This window comes from Megalops cyprinoides, chromosome 9, assembly GCF_013368585.1.
Source record: "Megalops cyprinoides isolate fMegCyp1 chromosome 9, fMegCyp1.pri, whole genome shotgun sequence".
Classification (NCBI taxonomy): Eukaryota; Metazoa; Chordata; class Actinopteri; order Elopiformes; family Megalopidae; genus Megalops; species Megalops cyprinoides.
In genome coordinates, this window is record NC_050591.1 from 12,667,145 (window position 1) to 12,688,138 (window position 20,994).

Genomic DNA, 20,994 nt, shown 5'->3' on the forward strand with positions numbered 1-20,994 from the left:
CTCTGCAACAATGGTGTCAATGTTTTAAAGTGGCCTTCCTAGCAATATACCAAGCATTAAATCACAAAATGTGAAATGAATGTCATGTTTCATATGCTGCTATGTACTCAAAAGAAAATGCAAGATCTACAGTATAGAAATGATTTGTCCATCTGTGAGGTAATAAGACACTTGGAGGTGGTCTCTGAAAAGCTGTCAATTCTTAAATTTAGTATTGTTAACATAAGGGCTGTCATAGACAGTTGGGAAAAATAAATACTGTTACTCTCTTAGATGTGGCATGTCACATTCAGTTTTGGGAAAAAAAAGATGCTGAGTGCAAATTTCAATGTCAACTTCAAGCAGAGTGCAGAGTGACAAGTGGAGTGACCAGTTTAGTGACTGAGAAGACTGAGAAGCATATCTAAACTGAAGGTGTCTTCTTGAGCAAGTTCACTTGATCACCAAATCAGATATCATGAAAGGTGCTTAAGTTTTAGTTATATTAAAGGTGCTCACCAACAGAGAATGCTCAGTGTATCAACAAATTTACAAGCATTGCCCCCCTCCCCCCCAAAATACATCTGTTTGTAATCCAGCAGTTGCTGTGTGGTCAGTCTGGAAGCCACTGCTCCCTTTCTCCCAACCTGAGATTGTCTTTCTAGCACTCAGTGTGCTCCAGTGAGAAAATCGCAAAAACCCTTTTTAAACAGTAGTAACACCTGGACACAATTTTCATAACAGTTTTAAAATGTTCACATAGCAGTTACCATGCACATACCCAGCACATACCCTTCCAGTAGTGAGGTAATTATTTTCAACAAATGACCATGGGTGCTATTTAAGAAAATTGATTGCGCTGTAAAAAAAAAAAAAACCTCACCAATAGAGTCAACAGGTCACCTGTGTGGCGTCAGCTGACAGCTCTGTGCTGTTGCTCCAAGAGGGAAGCCTCTTCAGGCAGCTTTCATATAAAAAGCCAGTCCCCTCCAGGAGAAGGCCTTCTTTAACAGCTCCGAATCAGAGCCCTCAAGGGTAGATAGGGGGATCTGGGAGACACAGCTGGCCTGTTTGCTGCCTTCCGTCAAGCTTTCGTCTCCCTCCTCACCACTCCTGAACAGGCGCCAATTATAGATGAGAAATGAAAACAGTAAATCATTCAAGAGCCTAGCTGTGACAACACATGATCCAACACCACTACAGATTACAACGTCTTACGATTAAGGGTTTTCTGGTTTTCTGTTTAAAGATGTTGAACTTGTGATGTGCCAAAAGAAATAGTACTTTTTCAATTACAAGACTGAAACAAATTGTGTTAACATTACCCCCTAAACAGCTAGCTTTCTCCATATTGCATCTGATGAAGATATTCTGTGTAGACATGCAATATTAAGTGTGGATATAAATTTTGTGTGATATTACCAAACAGATGCATGATCAGACCAAACGTTTGCATAGCCGGCCTGGAAAACAAATTTATCAGAAAGCACTTGAAGGTATACTATATTTGTAATGACAACACCAGGCACGATTGCATTGAGTGTTCTCCCTTGTTCCCACATATAAAAAATTTACATTCAGTGTTATATCCTTGTGGAAAGTTGAAACCAGTATCACTCAGCAAAGGCTGGTGTGTTTCAGAATGTTTACATTTATTACCTCATGAACGATTTGATTTTGGTTGCCAGTACCTTACCTAATACAGCTCTTTAAGGAATAGTGGCTTGTGTAGCCATCCTTAAATGTTGGGTTTAGTTTTAAATACTAGTTTTTTAACTGACCTTATCATTTGCCCTAAAATAAATATCGTGTGTGACATTGCTCCCTTGTTACAACAGTGAAATTGAGATTCACCATCATTGAAAGACCACATCATAGATTGCTGCGTTGAGTGCCATATGCAGTCATCTGCGTGTTCTTGGGACTGACTGACATTATTATTTCAACCAGGAAAAAAGAATATTCAGCGTTCCAATATGTAATTAATGGGAGTTGACTGCCATCACTGTAGAAAGTTGGAGAAAGTTAACTTTGAAAACTTAGAATTTTACATAATTTTAAATTTTAAACAGCTGTTGCATTTGTACATAATTGTGCATGAAAAAAACATATAAATGTGATGATGATGGTGATGATGATGATTATTATTATTATTATTATTACAAACTCATCAATCCCTAGCAATTCCACATCACAGGAGGTCATATTGCAACAAGGGAGTAAAGATGGCACTGTTTCAGCACAAGGTTTTCTCCAGTGGTCAGGAATATCCCCAGGTATGCATATATCAACGTGTTGTGCTGCAGCTCCTGTGTATGGCCCGGAGCCCGGTCCCCAGCGTGCAAAAGGAGGACTTGCACTTCCTGCTAAACAGGGGCCAGGGATGTGACAGCAGTGTTTTCCTCCCGTGTAGATATTAATGAGTGTTTGCAGCCGGGCTTTTGTGAGAACGGGAACTGCGTGAACACTCGCGGGAGCTACAGTTGCGTCTGCAGGCAAGGATATTTACTGGACGCTTCTCACGGGATCTGTATCTGTAAGTAAAGGGGGGCCCTTGACGAGGAGGTGAATGCGCTCGCTGGCCGGGTTTGGAATGACTAGAGCAGGAATAAGGCAGGGCCGAAGCACCACAGAACTACACTCTTTCCGAACCGTGTGCCCTACACTGGGAAGATTTGGAAATTTGCAACCTAGGAAGAAGTCAGATGTTAACATACACATCATAAATAATAAATATAACAATTGCTGCCATTTTCATTCGTGTAATTTTAGCCATGTATTATAATATTGTGTAATTTCATACTGCCTCACATAGGATATGAGTACATGTAGATTTATTTTGATGAAAGCAGTGATAATTAATAAACCTGTAATGTATATCATGATTATGTATTAACAACAATATAATTTGGTTATACCTTTTGTACTAAAACATATGTCACTGTTTCATTATGGGACAGTCCGCAGATTTTGCATTATCTGTGGAATGTCTCATAACCACAAAAACTCTAAATTTCTAAATATCTACATATTCAAGTGTTTATACTAAATAGAACCATTTCACACAGGCACAATAATGGAGGGCTCAGATGTCTTATTTTATACCTTTGCATAAAAGCTTGTTTCCACACTTTCAGTCCTATTTGCTCACACTCTACATTCAACTGGCCAGATGAACAGACGTCCCGATGATGCGCTCTGGGGCTGTGAGGAATCGGTTCGAAAGGTTCTGTGACGCTCTCTGTCCGCTTATTCTGATCGGCATTTGGGAGAGGCTGCTGCGCTTCAGAAATGTCGGCTGGGCTGCCATTGTGTCTGGACTTGTGTCGCTGCTGCATCCCGCTTCAATGCTAAAATCCACACCTGGAAATCCAGGCCACCTGGCTCCCAGATCTGAAGGGGTCGGAGTGGAAGGGGGGGGATCAAGTGCTCTCTTTCTCCGTCTCGTTCCCCTCTGGGTTATTTTCCCGGCTTTTGGCTACAACCTGCTGGCCCGTGGAAGGCTGTTTGTCTGTTTTATGCATCTTGGAATCTGCGCGGTCCGCTTTAAATCATGTCCTCTCGCCGAAAGGCCACCTGAATGTTCTCAGCTCTCTTTTTTTTGCGCCTTTTCACGTCACAATGTTGTGTCCTTGATGTTGGTGTTGTAATATTCAATGGTATTTATCGTTTGTGGAGACGTTGCCCAGGTTCATTTCCTCCTAGCTCAAATTATTGTCCTCTTCGGGAGAAACAGACTCCCTGCAATCCATTAATGCACATTAATTAAAGGGATTACAGCAGCAACACTATCCCGATGCCAAAATGACCCTATTGAAAAAGGCCAGACTACAGTGTGGTGGACACTGTGAGTTTTGTTCTTGTCTGAATCTCATTTCAAACTCGGAAAAAATATGAACAGCAGATTTGAGAAATTAGAAACCATTAAAAAGTTTATTCGGGACCCTGGCAATCCCAGTTGGACCTGTTCACACTTGAGAGAGACGTTTGCATTTATTTGCAGCTTTCACCATGAAAGGAAACCACATTGTATGTACTTTTCTTTTGTATAATGACTCTTTAATGAACGTCAGAGGAACAAAAGGATTTTATAGAATTAGATACAAAATAGAAACATGATGCAGGTGTCTTTTTGGTGACGAGAGCAATGCAGTGTAGTGTGAAAAATGTCCATCATAATGCCTCTTTAAGGTTCATATAGCAATCTGTCCAGTTTATACTGGGTTAAAATCCTGCAATTAATGTCAGGTCATCATGGTATTTCCTTGCAAAATGAACTGGGCTGAATTACAAATGAACAGGTGCAAGAAAATATTCCACCGCTTTAAGCCAGCCACGCATGGCCTCAGTATTACTGCATTTAGAAGAGCTGGATGCCTCATGCCTTTGTTTGTATGTATACGTCACCTCCTTCTAACCAGCTGTTGTGAAAGTTCACCCATCTCAGCAAGAGTCTGCTATGTGGACACCCAATTATCACGACAAACTTTGCCAAATGCTGCGCTGCCAAGCTGTTTGTTCCCAGATTTACGGCGGAAGAGCTGATGAACATTTCTGGTAATTTAGCCCACCACCTGTCCACTTGTGCAGTCCTAGTCGTCTACAACTGTAAAAGAAAAAATCGACCACTCTGGTTGGGCAGATGGCATACTTAGGTCCTGGCAATGTCACTTTCCCTGAACAAAGAGGCATGTGGAAGAAATTTTTTTAGGTTTTTGAGATATCTTGACAAATTTGAAAAATCTTCTGTGACTCAAATATGGCTAGAAGGTTAGCTTGTGGAATCCCTTGCCACTTGCATAAATGTAGTGAGAGAGAGTTGGCCATATTAAAGCAGAATTCAGAAACTTGTATATGTCGTCATAAGTCACAGTCACAGGCACTTGCAATCTAGTCCAAATCTCAAAAAACAATCGCATACCATCATGTCACTCAAACGGTACATAAAAGATAAAGTAAGCAACCATCTCATTTCCCACAGCCCATGTGACTATTAGCAGCTCCCCCCGCACCACCAGCACTCGCCTGCATTTTCACCCTGCTTTGCCTACCCTGCAGCCCAGAAGGTCATCTCAGAGGACAAGGGGCAGTGTTACCGCATCCTGACCTCCGGCGCCTGCACCCTGCCCATTCTGAGGAACATCACCAAGCAGATATGCTGCTGCAGCAGAGTGGGCAAGGCCTGGGGCAAGCACTGTGAGAAGTGCCCATATTTTGGCTCAGGTAAGCACACACAGCAGGCCCAGACAATTTTCACTCACGTCTGCCCGCTAGTCTTTGATGAATCAACACTGACACACAATTAAGTATAAATGGTGTGTTGCCATTTGTGCAAATGCCACATTTTGACCGTTATCAGTGGGAATTGAATTGTATTACTTTGGCTGTAATCCAACCCAGCAAATGTTTCCAGTGTATGGTTCTGGTTTAAATTGGAACATAATTTCCAAAGCTCTTAAATTCAGGCACTAATCTTCCATTAAAGCTGACCCCTGAGCTTGGCACTGTGTTTGTTTGCAGAGGGTTTTAAGGAAATCTGCCCAGCAGGGCCTGGCTACCACTACTCGGCCTCCGCAATCAAGTTCAACCAGAGGGTGATGGAGCAGCTTGGTTCAGGGGGAGCCACCCTTACCTCCCATCGAAAGCCTGACCAGCTATCCATCACCGGCACACTAACCCCCCAGAGCAGACCCCAACAACCAGCAAGCACAGGTACACTAACCCCCCAACAGCCAACAAGGACAGGTGCTGTAACCTCCCAGAGCAGACCCCAACAACCAGCAAGCACAGGTACACTAACCCCTCAGAGTAGACCCCAACAACCAGCAAGCACAGGTACACTAACCCCCCAGAGCAGACCCCAACAACCAGGGAGCACAGGTACTCTAACCCCCCAACAGCCGACAAGGACAGGTGCTGTAACCTCCCAGAGCAGACCCCAACAGCCAGCAAGCACAGGTACACTAACCTCCCAGAGCAGACCCCAACAACCAGCAAGCACAAGTACACTAACCCCCCAACAGCCAACAAGGACAGGTGCTGTAACTTCCCAGAGCAGACCCCAACAGACATCCATAACAGGAACTCTAACCCCCCAGAGCAGACCCCAACAGCCAACAAGCACAGGTACACTAACCTCTCAGAGCAGACCCCAACAACCATCCATTACAGGAATTCTAACCCCTCAGAGCAGACCCCAACAACCAACAAGCACAGGTAAACTAACCTCCCAGAGCAGACCCCAACAACCATCCATTACAGGAACTCTAACCCCTCAGGGCAGACCCCAACAGCCATCCATTACAGGCACTCTAACCCCTCAGAATAGACCCCTACAACCAACAAACACTGGTAAACTAACCTCCCAGAGCAGACCCCAACAACCATCCATTACAGGAACTCTAACCACTCAGAGCAGACCCCAACAACCAGCAAGCACAGGCACACTAACCTCCCCAAGTAGAACCCAACAGCCAGGTGGCACTAGTACCCTCACCCACCAGAGAAGGCCTGAGGTGCCCAGCAGTGCCCCTGCCAGCTCAGCCACTGCCCGACCGACCCGAGTGCTGACCCGTGAGTGCCACTTCCCATAACAAACAGAAACAGCCCGCCAGAGGAGCCTCAACTTGTGCTGTCTACATCTCCACTCTTTTCACTTGGATTCACATAACTGGTATCACAGCACTTTGCTGTTTGAAAAGAAAAACATGTACAACATCAACTCAATGTCTGAAGTGACCCACGTTGTCTTTTCCTTCATTTCTGTGCAAGCCTATCTTATCTACATTTTAGACACAGCTCTGAATTAGTCCTGTTGTGCAGAAGAGAATTAAGTATACCATAAAAGATCCATTAAATGTAGTCTTAAACAAGTGCCAGTCGCTTTAAGTGGCTGGGGATAAAATCGTAATCGTCGAAGTTTTTTGACAGTTTTTCATTTGACCAGTTGGTAGCATACTGGTTTTGAGTGAATTGCATTAAAATAACTGAGGTGTGGTGCTATTTTAAATAAAACAATAGAAGGAAAAGAGCATCACTCAACATAAAACACATCAACATAATACTGTCTTTTCAGCTGAAGCTATACATATCAGTATTGTGCCCATGATGATGTCTTTTCTATTCATCATCTTGTCTCCAAGCTGGTCTTTTACAGGAAATTTAAGAAATATGGATTCTAAGATAATAAATGGGAGGGGCACTAATAGAATCTTTTAAGTAATCTGCCAATAACAAGGCCAATGACAGTAGCCACTGCATTCTGATAACTCCATTTCAACCCTTTAAATATCTCTTAAATCCCGTAACTCACCCAATACAGCAAACCTTAGTTCACAATTCTGGGCATATGCGTTACAAACAAGGAAGTATATTATGACGCACTAATGAAATATTGACCCTCCATTCTTTAATTTTTGCTAAAATAAGAACATAGATGACAGATGATAGACACAACATTCCACCATTGTGGAACACCTTGAATATGTGGTTATCTGTTTCACTGTGAGAACAACTGCGCCCTTTTCCTTCTTCCAGCTCAACTTCCACAGCAAGTCACCAGCCAACAAGCTGACAGACAGCCAGTCTCTCCAGTGAGACCTGCTCCTCTCCCCGTACCAGCCACACCTCGCCCACCTCCATCAAGGCCAGGTACACTGACTCTTAAACTAACTGCAGAAGTATTCACCATTTTGTGCAGTGGTGGTATTCATCATTTTATTGGTCATTCTTCTCCTACATGCTGTTGTCATTTGTCCATTGTACATACATCAGATGCCATTCAGATGAACTATCAACGTTTCAATCTATTTTTTACTTATAGCAGCATATTATAAGTTGTTCATTTCATTTAATGTCTCTTCTTTTTTCCTACTTGATTTCATACTACAAATTAAAATATCTGCCATTTCTAAGAAATAATTGCCAAAAAGGCTTTCATAAATATAGCAAAAATAAATAAAAAAATTCAGTGATCCAGGTTCAGCAGAAAATAAGACTATTATAAACCATAAGGATCTTAAAACAGATTTCACATACGCAGTACAAAAGCATTCTGATAAATGCTGTTTTGTCCTTTGACGCTATATTTGGCTGCCTTTCTCTTCCTGTTTCCCCATTTTGAAGCTGCTCTTTGTGTGAAAGGACTTAAGTGCAAGTGTTCTCTGGGTTCAAACAGTGGGGGAGAATAGCTGCTTCCAAACCTGGGGGTGTGGTGGCAAATCTCTGTTTAAATCAGTTACTGGGATTTTCTGCTTTAAAAAAGATAAGGTTTACAATGAGTTCTGAAGCTTTTCCTCATAGGGTCAGCCCCACAGGGTTACTCAGACCGCCCCCCCAATTTCGTGAATCGGAGGGCAACAGTGTCAAAGCGGCTTGCCCCAGTGAGTGAGCTCCGCAGTGGGCGTGAGCCAGACTGAAATTAAAGGGCACTGCTTGGAGCAGCATGTAATGGTCACATTCAGGGGGATCCAACACCTGTGTGTAGGTGTCTCCCTCTGGCAGCTCTCTCAGTTGAACCCTCGTTTCCTTTCATGGCTCTAGTTGGCACCTGAAGTTTTCATCCAGCAGTGCCTGCTGTTGAAAGAGGAAAACAATTTCGCCCAATGATTTTTTATTTTAAAATGAGAATGCCTGAAACTTTCCTTTGAAGTCTTCTAATTTTAAGCGAAACACACATATATACGTGACTCATTAAACATTCCTGGTTTGAGTAAATTAACCTTGTAATGGAGTTTATTGGATTTCATCGAGAAAATATTTTTTGTGGCCCATTTTGCATTTCAGGTGCCGAGTTTTTCCGTCTTTATGATATAAAACCATATTGTAACCCCCCTGTATTGCTTTTCCATTTATCTTGCTGGCAGTGGTGTCTGCCAGAGAGAGTCACCACTGGCAGACACCACTGCCAATTAAGCTGCAGTGTGCCTCCACAGCAAAAGTGGCAGTGGAATTGGGTCATGGCACAGTCCAAAAGCCATTCAATCACCAGCTGTGTCGAACCCATCCAAAATCATTTCTTGCTGTCAAGGAATAGCCACAAGTATGTATCTGTGCAGAGAAACACCCACAGCACTTCATTGCAGCAATAAATATTCTTAATTAATATCATATCTTAATATATATGCTCCTCTGACAAAATACTGCTGCATGAAAAGGTGGTAGCCTAGCAGTCTAATCTGCACTTTGGCTCCCAGTGCTCACCTTAGTGTGTAACTCTTTGGCTCCATCTCCTGATGTGGTTCGCAGAGTGGAAAAGGATTTTGCAATCTCAAACGTCTGTTTCATGCAATGAAAAGGGGATTTTCTGTACTTCAGTTCGAGGGCTCAAAGACTGTTACTGTGGCTCTTGATAGATCACATTCAACATATTTTGAACAACCAAAGACTCAATTTTGTTATGCCCAATTTGATGCTTTGCAAAATTTGACACCGTCTAAACCCATCTGTGCCTCTACCAGCCTGTGTTTGTGTAACATCAGCAGCCTGGTTTGATTTATGGGAAAAGTTTTGTCGCTGGCAAAGTTTATGTAGTTAAAAATGTTTGGGGTTTGTACCGTAACATGGAATTTACACAGTTTGCCCACAGCATTGATTCTTAGAAATGTCTTCAGCATCAACCTCATTATCGCAGATGTTAAGAGAGGCAGACTAAACCTTCCCCAGACCTCTGTCTCATAAAAATCAAAAGAAGGAATTTGGCAGCTGTCATACAAAGAGTCCAGGGACAAGAGGCCTTTGCTTCCACTAAAAGATGTATTGATGCTGCTCCGATAACGTCTCTGAGAAAAAATGAGCATTGGGGTGGGTTGAACTTCTCCCCCAACAAGTTTCCCATTCAAAGCAGGTAGTGAGCAAATAGCCAGATCTGATCAAACACACATGCCGAGCCCTCTCTGACCCTCTGGCTTGAGTTTCCCAGTCTTTGAGCTTCTGGGAAGGAAGCTGGTGCCACCTAGCAATTTTATGTTGTAGAAACGCTGCCTTTAGTAACATTAACAGAGGAATGTTGGACGCTATGGCAACATGCAATCCCTCACAATGTTATAATGTACTGTTGGAAATGCTTCCCAGTGTCTCAAAAGTTTTCCTCAGAAATATTATTCAGATAGCAATTATCTCACATCTAGTCATAAATGAACATTTAAATATATTTTTAAAAATTACATACATATATTTAGCTGAACTATTTTGGCATAGAAGAGTAGCCAGTGTAATATTTTCATTGCAGTGTAGTAAAATGTGAGGATATATAGCATATTAATTAAGTGTCCCACCCAAGTTAAAACAAAATACTTTTTTATGATTTTTGATTTCTACAAACACATGATAGTTGAATATGGAATAGTAAGAACGTAAGTGAAGTAAAATTTCTAGGATTCCATATTTAACTGACATTTACACCCAGATAAAATTACAGATAAAATGAAAACAAGTAGGAATTGTACAGTTCCTGATGTTTTTTAAATATAACATGTTATTGAAATGACAAGTAAGTTACTTAAACTGTGTTATCACTGCCTTAAGAAGTTATACTTGCTACAGAGGTATGGTCTACGTTAAAAAAAAAAAAAAAAAAACTGGGAAAATGCCTGCTGTCAAACTCAAGTTAACCACAAATGTCATGGTCACCTGTGGTACTTCTCCAAATCCGACAACAGTGTTCATCTGCGAGTGAAGTTTGGTGTATACAGTATACAGAAAAGGTACAAACATTTTTTTTAGCTGAAATTTCAAAAAGCCTAAGCCTAAGCAAGGTATTTTTCAAAATAATCAGAATATTAAATGAATGCGAGATTAAGTGAGGAAATATTAACCAGGATTGTCTGCACATTTACTTGTTTTTGTAAGAGTCATTTGATTTTCAGATAAGGTGGAGTCTGTGCCCATTAAATGTGTACAATGTCAGCAGTCGTCTCTTCACCCTATGTCATCCCAGCATGCGAAAACAACTTTGTCTTAACAGTGAGAAAAAGGAACTGTCTGTGTGTGTGTTTTGCCAGAGCCGCGGGCATGTGAGACCAGTCCTTGTGGGTCAGGCCACTGTGTGGACCTCCCAGGAGGGAGGTACACCTGTGTTTGCAACCCAGGATACCAGCTCAACACCCAGCAGACGCGATGCCAAGGTGAGGCCGTGCCACACTTTCCATGGAACGCAATGAGATACATACCATCCATCCCACAACCACATACAGGAATACAGGAACTTAAAAGAGTCTAAAGTTGGGAAAAGTCCAGTTAGATCTTAGATTTAGCCCTGTTAGATCATTTGCTCCTAATCTAGAGCGAGTTTTAACTGTATGCAATGTGGTCTTCTAGGACATCAGAGTCTGATTCCACCACCAATGTTGGCAAGTTGTTCAATTCATTTAGAACACTGTGAACATTTTCCTTCTCACTAATTTACACCTCTGGCTCTGTTCATGGAAGTTTCTTTGATATATCCTCAACGATCCAATTAATTAATCCCCTTTTCCATCTGTGAATACTTCAGTAAAATTTCCCCATGTCTTCTTTTCACAGAATATGCCAGCAATCCTTATTTAAATGTTTTGTAATGCTTCCTGAGTATCACTTTTGGCATTTCTGTCTCTTTTTCACTGGATGAAGTAACCACTAAGTGTTGACAGCTTCACTAGTGAAGAGGTGGCAATTACGTAGTACTGAACTTCTATGTAATGCATTGCATATGTGGTGGAATATAATTGTAAATTTGTGTTGTTAAATACATACTACAGTATGTGTTAACAATTACATACATGAAAAATCAATATATTTTAAATGTATGGCATATATTTTGACATAAATTGAAAACGTAATCAGTATGTTGTGGATATCGTCTTTTAAAATATATTACTCGTCCATGAGGGAATACTTCATACTTTCGCCCTTATGTTGCTGGTACATTACAAAGCATGTGGTAATGATCTAGATGAATGATTCTGGGGTAAGTGATGGTTTCCCCGAGCCCCCCGCGCAGTCATAAACCTGCTGGGCCCGGGTGATGGATGCCTCAGAGGTGGGGGTTTGCGTGCAGATGCTCCTCTCATATTCTCCTGGTGTGTCCCCATCGCGTCCTGGCCTGTTAACCTCGCTCGGCTTCTTTTCTGACCTCCCCTTTCAGACGTGGATGAGTGCAGGCGGACCCCTCCGCCCTGCGGCAACGGGCAGTGCCAGAATACAGAGGGGGGCTACAGATGCACCTGCCCCACGGGGTACCGGCCGGGACCCCAGGGCGCCAGCTGCATAGGTGCAGTACTATGTCATGGAAGCTAGAGCACCACACCCCGCTCATGACACGCACACACACACACACACACACACACATAAACACCCATGCACTTACTCTCTCTCTTACACACACACACACACACACACACACACACGCTGCCCCAAGCTACAGCAGCTGCGTAGGGCTCATTCATCCTAACAACAGTCATTTGTAACTCCGTGAGCACATAATGTTTCACAGGCATACCGATGATGCTTGTTCATAGGAATACTCTTGCACGGAGTTAGAATTGTTTTAGTCCTGGAGGAAGGAAACATAATCTGGCTAGTGTTTTCCTCTCAGCGAGCAAGCGGCCCCTGATTCTGGCAATGTGGACACATATCGTGGGGGCTTATTGCTGGCATGTGTCTTCCAGCCCGGATCCCCAGCTGTTCCTCCACACTTCCCCCTGTTTCATGGGTGCTTTGACTGGCCATGCCCAGGGATGAGGTTCTCTGCCCGTCTCTAGATGGGCTCGGTGCTGCAGACACCTGTGACCTCTGACCCCTTATTTCTCCGGTGACTTTGATTAGCTGCCGTTGTCTATTTGTGGAAATGGCACTGTCCTCTTGCAGATGTGAACGAGTGCCTCCAGACCCCCAGGCCATGCTCCGCGGGCCAGTGTGAGAACACTCTGGGAAGCTACCGATGTGTGTGTCCCTCCGGCTTCACGGCGAGCCCTCAGCAAAACCAGTGTCTTGGTGAGAGCCTGCAGTGATTTCAGCTGTTACATATGCTATTGTGAAACTTGAAGCGGCGCCAATTTAGCGCACATCCTGTTTATAGCTGTTTCTGTTGGCATGTCCTCACATCAATATGCTGATGGTTTGGCTGGGAACGGTCTGTCTTTCTCCTTAGATCTTGACGAGTGTCGCCAGACCCCTAGCCCCTGTGCCAATGGGCGCTGTGAGAACACCCTGGGCAGCTACAGGTGTGTGTGCCCCACTGGATTCAAACTACAGGGCAACACCTGCACCGGTAAGACTTTTACAGCAGTAACCTCGTGGGATAGAACTCATCTTTTTCATATTATTCATTCTCTAAAATGACCTGTGTGGACTGTTTTTGGAAGATATAATATAAGTGTATGTTTCCTGCACATATATTACTGCTGTATTCATTCTGTGTGTATGCAGAAATGCATTAAGTTGGATACTGTATGCATATGTGAAAACATATTGTAAGATCACTATATCATTCTCTGCATTGTTGATTCATCATTTTTCAACATATATTTCAATTTGGCTTAAGTTTTGGTTCTTAGTGAATCTGCTGAGACCCACAGCATAAAATTGTTTATGACTGTAGGAACGCATGTCATCAGAGCTTCACTTAACTGGCTCAAGGCTAAGCAGCTCCAGTGGTATGATGGATGCATAATAATGCATAGTGGGGGATTGACGATATGAAATTAATTGAATGAAATTAAATTGAAATTGAATGAACTAAATCACTGCTAATATTTTATGTGTCACTGGTGGCCACTACAGATCCACAGATGCCTGTGGTTCTTACTCCACCTTCGGTGTTTATTACTTGATCAGAGCGATCAAGTAATGAGAAGTTGAGTGTTGTGCATTCTTAGGGCAGGGGGGTGGTTAGCCACTGATGGACATGTCTGTGTATGCATCATAATGCTCTGTGAGGAATGTGTAAGCTGTAGGTATTGTTGTGAATATGATGTGATTTCCTTTGTCTCAGATATCAATGAGTGTGAGGACCCCTCCCGGTGCCCTGGTCAGGAGTGTGTGAACTCTCAGGGTTCATACAGGTGTGTGGCGTGTAGGCCGGGCTTCACTCTGCTGAATGGAAAATGTTCAGGTACGTGTCAGGACATGGACCAATACACTGCTGAGCCAAAACATTATGACCACCTGCCTAATATGCTGTTGGTCCTCCATGTGCCGCCAAAACAGCACCGACCCGCTGAGGCATGGACTCTACAAGACCCCTGAAGGTGTCCTGCGGTATCTGGCACCAAAACATTAGCAGCAGATCCTTCAAGTCCTGTAAGTTGCGAGGTGGAGCCGTCGTGGATCAGACTTGTTGGTCCAGCACATCCCAGAGATGCTCAATCAGATTGAGATCTGGAGAATGTGGAGGCCAGGGCAACAGCTTGAACACTTCATCATGTTCCTCAAGCCATTCCCAAACAATGTGTGCAGTGTGGCAGGGCGCATTATCCTGCTGAAGGAGGCCACTGCCATGAGGGAATACCGTTGCCATGAAGGGTTGTACCTGGTCTGCAACGATGTTTAGGTAGGTGGCACATGTCAGATTGACGTCCACATGAATGGCCGGACCCAGGGTTTCCCAGCAGAACATTGCCCAGAGCATCACACTCCCTCCACCAGCTTGTCGTCTTCCCACAGTGCATCCTGGTGCCATCAGTTCCCCAGGTAAACGGCGCACACATACACGGCCATCCACATGATACGGGACTCATCGGACCAGGGGACCTTCTTCCACTGCTCCAAGGTCCAGTTCTGACGCTCGTGTGCCCATTATAGGCGCTTTCGATGGTGGACAGGGTTCATCATGGGCACTCTGACTGGTCTGTGGATACACAGCCCCATACGCAGCAGTGTGCGATGCGCTGTGTGTTGTGACACATTCCTCCCGTAACCATCATTAAAATTTTCTGTGACTTGTGCCACAGTAGACCTTCTGTCGGTTCGGACCAGACGGGATAGACTTCGTTGCCCTCATGCATCAGTGAGCCTGTTTGTGGTTTGTCCTTCCTCGGACCACTGTCAGTAGGTACTCACCACTGCTGACCAGGAGCACCCCATAAGCCTTGCTGTTTCAGAGATGCTCTGACCCAGTCGTCTGGCCATAACAATTTGGCCCTTGTCAAAGTCGCTCAGGTCTTTACTCCTGACCATTTCTCCTGCATCCAACACGTTGACTACAAGAACTGATTGTTCGCTTACCATCTAATCTACCCAGACCCAGTGTGCCCTTGTTTGGAGATGATGAACGTTATTCAATTCACCTGTGAGTGGTCATAATGTTTTCGCTCATCAGTGTATGTAGCGCATGAGCAAAGGTATATTATTCCGTATGTGCGTTGTGCTGAAGGGACTCGATCCTTGGTGGATCAGGTGGATGCCTGACTGAGATCTTGGTCTGCTTCACGCTGCATTTTCTTGTCCTCTGTAGATATTGATGAATGCCAACAGACTCCCAGCCCCTGTGCCAGCGGACGCTGTGAGAACACCCTGGGCAGCTACAGGTGTGTGTGTCTCGCTGGTTACAAACTCCAGGGCAACACCTGCACAGGTAAGAAAGTTCCTTCCACAAGGTCTTCCTATTTCAATACACTGTGCTCATGTCAGTTTGACACAAGTTTGCACAGAAGCATCCAAATACGCATTAGTTAAAATCAATGTCATACATTACTGTAAAGTCTGCCTTGCACAGAGTATGTCAATCAAGATTGACTAAACCTCTCAGAAATCAGGAATGTTTTTTGGATGGCAGGTGTTACATCTATCTTACTCCTCAGACATTGACGAGTGCCGTCAGACCCCCAGCCCCTGTACCAGTGGGCGCTGTGAGAACACCCCTGGCAGCTACAGATGTGTGTGCCCCACTGGATTCAAACTACAGGGCAACACCTGCACTGGTAAGACTCTTGTATCTTTTAGCTGAAAGCTGTTATCACCTTCCAACATTCCTCTGACTTGTGGCTGTCATCATCACAACATGAAATGTCTACAGCTGGCTGCCCTGTTAGCCTGATCGTGATTCCTCTTTTGTTGCAGACATTAATGAGTGTGAGGATCCCTTGCAGTGCCCTGGTCAGGAATGTGTGAACTCACAAGGTTCATACAGGTGTGTTACCTGTAGGCCAGGTTACAGGCTGCTGAATGGACAATGCTCAGGTACCTCTGATGCTGTGGGTTTATATGGTGGGGAATTCATCAGAGTTCCACATGAAGTTTTTTTGTAACATTCACACGTTTCTTGCATTTGTCTCAGACGTTGACGAATGTCGTCAGACCCCCAGCCCCTGTGCCAACGGGCGTTGTGAGAACACCCTGGGCAGCTACAGGTGTGTGTGCCCCACTGGATTCAAACTACAGGGAAACACCTGCACCGGTAAGACTTGTTATTGTCTTATTTTTAAGTAATGTTATCTCAGGTACTGCATGCATTGTGTCATTGTGCTGCATGAGCGTTGGGCTCAGTTTTTGTGTTTCGGTGTGTGTGATGCGGTTTCCTTTGTCTCAGACATCAATGAGTGTGAGGACCCCGCCCGGTGCCCTGGTCAGGAGTGTGTGAACTCCCAGGGTTCATACAGGTGTGTGGCGTGTAGGCCGGGCTTCGCACTGCTGAATGGAAAATGCTCAGGTATGTCTCAGGGCGTGGGCTTATACTGTCCTGTGTACAAATTCCTGATACTGATAAGAGAATACATTCTGATTTATTTTTTATACCAATATTCTCACAAAAACACTGCTTGGTTAATCACTCATTTTGATAGGTTATTCATTACTATTCATGCAAACCAGCTGGATTTTTTATGGTAATCAATTCTATCTTTTCTTGTTTACTCAGACGTGGATGAGTGCCACCAGACCCCCAGCCCCTGTGCCAATGGGCGCTGTGAGAACACCCCTGGCAGCTACAGGTGTGTGTGTCTCACTGGGTACAAACTCCAGGGCAACACCTGCACAGGTAAGAAAGCTCCCTCTGTACATTCCAACTATTTCATTAGACTGTGTTCAAGGGAAATTGACACAGGTTTGCATAGAAGCATCCAAGTACACATTAATTACAGTCTATGTCATGCAATACTGTAAGTTCCACGTTGCACAGAGGACATAAATCAAGATTGACTAAACCTCTCAGAAATTGGGAATGTTTTTTTGATGGCAGGTGTTACATTTATCTTCCTCTTCAGACACTGATGAGTGCCGCCAGACCCCCAGCCCCTGTGCCAACGGGCACTGTGAGAACACCCCTGGCAGCTACAGGTGTGTGTGTCTCACTGGGTACAAACTCCAGGACAACACGTGCACCGGTAAGAAAGCTCCCTCTGTGCAGTATTCTTATTTCAGTAGGCTGTGCTCAAATTGATTCCACATGGGTTTGTACAGTATTGTAAAGTCTGCCTTGCACAGCGTACCGAAATCAAGAGTGACTAAAACCCCTCTCAGAAATTAAGTGTGTTTTTGATAACAGGTTTTATGTTTGTCTTCCTTCTCAGACATTGACGAGTGTAGGCAGACCCTCAGCCTCTGTGGCAGCGGGCGCTGTGAGAACACCCCTGGCAGCTACAGGTGTGTGTGCCCCACAGGATACAAACTACAGGGCAACACGTGCACTGGTAAGGCTTGTTTTTGTTTTGAAATAGTGTTGTCTCAGGTACTGCATGTATAATGTCCTTTTGCTACATAAGTGTTGGGATCAGTTGTTATTTGTTTCAGTGAACCTGATGCAGTTTCCTTTGTCTCAGACATCAATGAGTGTGAGGACCCCACCCGGTGCCCTGGTCAGGAGTGTGTGAACTCCCAGGGTTCATACAGGTGTGTGGCGTGTAGGCCGGGCTTCACTCTGCTGAATGGAAAATGCTCAGGTATGGCTGAATGCATGGGGGATAAACTATAGCACACAAGCAAATGTGCAGTATAACATGATTTCCATTTTGAGTTTTGCTGAAGTTTCTTGTCGAATTCCTCACACATATTTTGTGATGCTGTGTTACATCTTTCCTGCACCCCCCCCCCCCAAAATCCTTCACACCCACCCCCTTCCCCCAACTCCCCAGACATTGATGAGTGTCATCAGACCCCCAGCCCCTGTGCCAATGGGCGCTGTGAGAACTCTCTTGGCAGCTACAGGTGTGTGTGCCTCACTGGGTACAAACTCCAGGGCAACACCTGCACAGGTAAGAAGGTTCCTTCTGCAAGGTCTTCCTATTTCAATAGTCTGTGGTCAGGGCAAGTCCACATAGGATGACACAACAGCTGTCAAATACACACTCATAAAATACTGTTTGCCTTGCTTAACATAAAATAAATCACAAACAACTCATCCTTTATGCTTCCAGCATGCTTTTTTGATGGCAGGTGGCACATTTGTCTTCCTCCTTAGATCTTGACGAGTGTCGCCAGACCCCCAGCCCCTGTACCAATGGGCGCTGTGAGAACACCCCTGGCAGCTACAGATGTGTGTGCCCCACTGGATTCAAACTCCAGGGCAACACCTGCACCGGTGAGAACATTCCCTTTTTGCAGTTTTCATATTTTGGTACGCTGTGCTCAAATCAATTCCACATGGGGTTGTACAATATTGTAAAGTCTGCCTTGCACAACGTACCGAAATCAACAGTGATAAAACCCCCCTCAGAAATTCAGAGTGCTTTTTTGATAGCAGGTTTTATGTTTGTCTTCTTTCTCAGACATTGACGAGTGTAGGCAGACCCTCAGCCTCTGTGGCAGCGGGCGCTGTGAGAACACCCCTGGCAGCTACAGGTGTGTGTGCCCCACCGGATACAAACTACAGGGCAACACGTGCGCCGGTAAGAAATGTCCCTCTGTGCGGTCCTGATATTTCTGTAGGCTGCACTCAAATCAATTCTACACGGGTTTGTATGTTATTGTAAGGTCTGCCTTGCACAGAGTAGAAGAAATCAAGATTGACTGAAACTCTATCAGAAATCTGGAGTGTTTTTTTATATCAATGTTATAATTATCTTCTTCCTCAGATGTCGATGAGTGTCGTCAGACCCCCATCCCCTGTACCAACGGGCGCTGTGAGAACACCCCTGGCAGTTTCAGGTGTGTTTGCTCCACTGGGTACAAACTCCAGGGCAACACCTGCACCGGTAAGATTTCAGTAACGCCATAATGGCAGCAATATATCATCTAAATTCCTTGATATGGTGAATCTGTCTCTTACTACATTTGGATTTGTGCTTAGCTTCAACATTCGTGGGTCACCAGGTTGCTTTAAATCTACAAATTTTTGCTGCTCCAGAATTCCAGAATGAAAGATCGTTTCTGCTTTGAACCGCTGAGGCTTTAAATGAAGTACTGTGTGCTTCTTCTCCAGACATCAATGAGTGCGAGAATGCTCTGCAGTGCCCTGGCCAGGAGTGCGTGAACTCAGAAGGTTCCTTCAGCTGCGTCGCCTGTAAACCAGGATATGGGCTCCAAAATGGAAAATGCCAAGGTAGCCTTTTCCCTCTGTTTCATTCATGTTTCTTTTTTTTAACAATATTAGGACGCATCTTGTCTGTTTTTATTTTTCTATACTTCATATATATTTATTTATTTATTCCCCAAGTGATGGTCTGGCATGCCAATACCAAGTGTGGAAGTACCACTGGATTGTGGTCATCACAAGGACCACAAAGCTGATTTCACAGCCAAGGATGTCATTTAAATCCTCTGTTTCCTCAGATATTGATGAGTGTAGGCAGATCCCCAGACCCTGTGCCAATGGGCGCTGTGAAAACACCCCCGGCAGCTACGGTTGTGTGTGCCTCTCTGGGTATAAGCTCCAGGACAATGCTTGCACCGGTAAGACCAGCGCTTTTTCTCGTTTTGTTTTCCAATAGTGCATTCTCAGGTACTGCAGTGTGTTGTGCCATTTTGCCAGGTGAGCGTTGGAGGCTGTCGATATGAAATCCTATCAATGAGCTTGGTGCAGAGGACTGCTCCCTCTACAGACTGTACAGGACGAAACGTGAACACTGTCAGCTGTGACGATAACCATGTGACCTGTACCGTGTTTTTGGTCCTGTTGTGTTGACACGTTCCCCGTTTCAGACATCAACGAGTGTGAAGACCCCCAGCAGTGCCCTGGCCAGGAGTGTGTGAACTCTGAAGGCTCCTTCATCTGTGTCCCCTGCAGACGTGGCTACAGCATGCAGAACAGAAAATGCACAGGTAAGACTTCTGCCATCCTTCTGTAAGATCTCTTCAGCTTTCTGCTGCAATTTTAACTTAAGTAAGCTCTGAGACAAAATGCTAACCATTTTAACAATATGTAAATTGATAAACTGACAGAAAAGCAATGACAAATGTATTATATGTGCTAAACTGAGAATTTAGTTTTCACCCCAAGATTCCCGAATAGGAGTATTTAATGGTGAGAGCAATAAACTGTAAGAGGGCTGCAGGCTACAGGAACTGGTTGTTACTTTGACAAAGTGAACATTCAACTTCATAAATGCCATGAAGGAAATATATGATGTCCCAAATAAATTTGTCTGCTAATCAAACAAAAATTACATTACATTATTGGCATCCGGCAGACACTTTTATCCACTGCGAATTGCATAGGTTACAATTTTTACATTATCCATTTATACATCTGGATATTCACTGAGGCAATTCGGGGTTAAGTACCAGGCCCAAGAGTACAGCGGCAGTGCCCCTGCATGGAATCGAACCAGCAGCCTTTTGGTTATGAGCCCTGCCACAATGCTACATTGTTGCCCCATATGATGAAAATAAGTGTGTGCAATTCTGGTGAGTCTGTTCAGTAAAAAAATCAGCACTCGAATTCAATACTTAATTATATATTGAATAATAATTTAACATAGAACAACTGAGAAAGGCACTCAGCTATAATTCAGCATGGCGCACACATGTGATGGACACTGACCTTTCAAGTGCAGGGGCATAATTATCCATTCTTCTCCATAATCTGAAATCCAATCTGAATCAGATGGAACCGCCATGAAAAAAATTAAGTCAAAACACATCTGCCTCCAGACGGTCTCGATTGCC

At 44.1% G+C, this 20,994-nt stretch overlaps 1 protein-coding gene across 8 annotated transcripts in view; it reads left to right on the plus strand.

Annotated features, from left to right (window-relative positions):
- Nucleotides 1-20,994, plus strand: part of LOC118783268 (latent-transforming growth factor beta-binding protein 4) — a 60,863-nt gene that overhangs the window by 24,010 nt on the left and 15,859 nt on the right. The window contains exons 6-30 of one of the 8 annotated variants that reach the window (XM_036537035.1): nt 2,393-2,515; nt 5,038-5,202; nt 5,500-6,552; nt 7,516-7,629; nt 10,980-11,102; nt 12,101-12,226; nt 12,823-12,948; nt 13,106-13,225; nt 13,949-14,068; nt 15,410-15,529; nt 15,756-15,875; nt 16,015-16,134; nt 16,232-16,351; nt 16,484-16,603; nt 16,811-16,930; nt 17,157-17,276; nt 17,463-17,582; nt 17,712-17,831; nt 18,024-18,143; nt 18,350-18,469; nt 18,657-18,776; nt 18,963-19,082; nt 19,310-19,429; nt 19,660-19,779; nt 20,029-20,148. In XM_036537035.1, the coding sequence (XP_036392928.1) occupies nt 2,393-2,515; nt 5,038-5,202; nt 5,500-6,552; nt 7,516-7,629; nt 10,980-11,102; nt 12,101-12,226; nt 12,823-12,948; nt 13,106-13,225; nt 13,949-14,068; nt 15,410-15,529; nt 15,756-15,875; nt 16,015-16,134; nt 16,232-16,351; nt 16,484-16,603; nt 16,811-16,930; nt 17,157-17,276; nt 17,463-17,582; nt 17,712-17,831; nt 18,024-18,143; nt 18,350-18,469; nt 18,657-18,776; nt 18,963-19,082; nt 19,310-19,429; nt 19,660-19,779; nt 20,029-20,148 (3,990 nt within the window). Of the gene's footprint in view, nt 1-2,392; nt 2,516-2,854; nt 4,537-5,037; nt 5,203-5,499; nt 6,553-7,515; nt 7,630-10,979; nt 11,103-12,100; nt 12,227-12,822; nt 12,949-13,105; nt 13,226-13,948; nt 14,069-15,409; nt 15,530-15,755; nt 15,876-16,014; nt 16,135-16,231; nt 16,352-16,483; nt 16,604-16,810; nt 16,931-17,156; nt 17,277-17,462; nt 17,583-17,711; nt 17,832-18,023; nt 18,144-18,349; nt 18,470-18,656; nt 18,777-18,962; nt 19,083-19,309; nt 19,430-19,659; nt 19,780-20,028; nt 20,149-20,994 lie in introns of those variants that run through there. The other 7 variants (XM_036537039.1, XM_036537041.1, XM_036537036.1 and 4 more) reach the window with 7 other exon arrangements.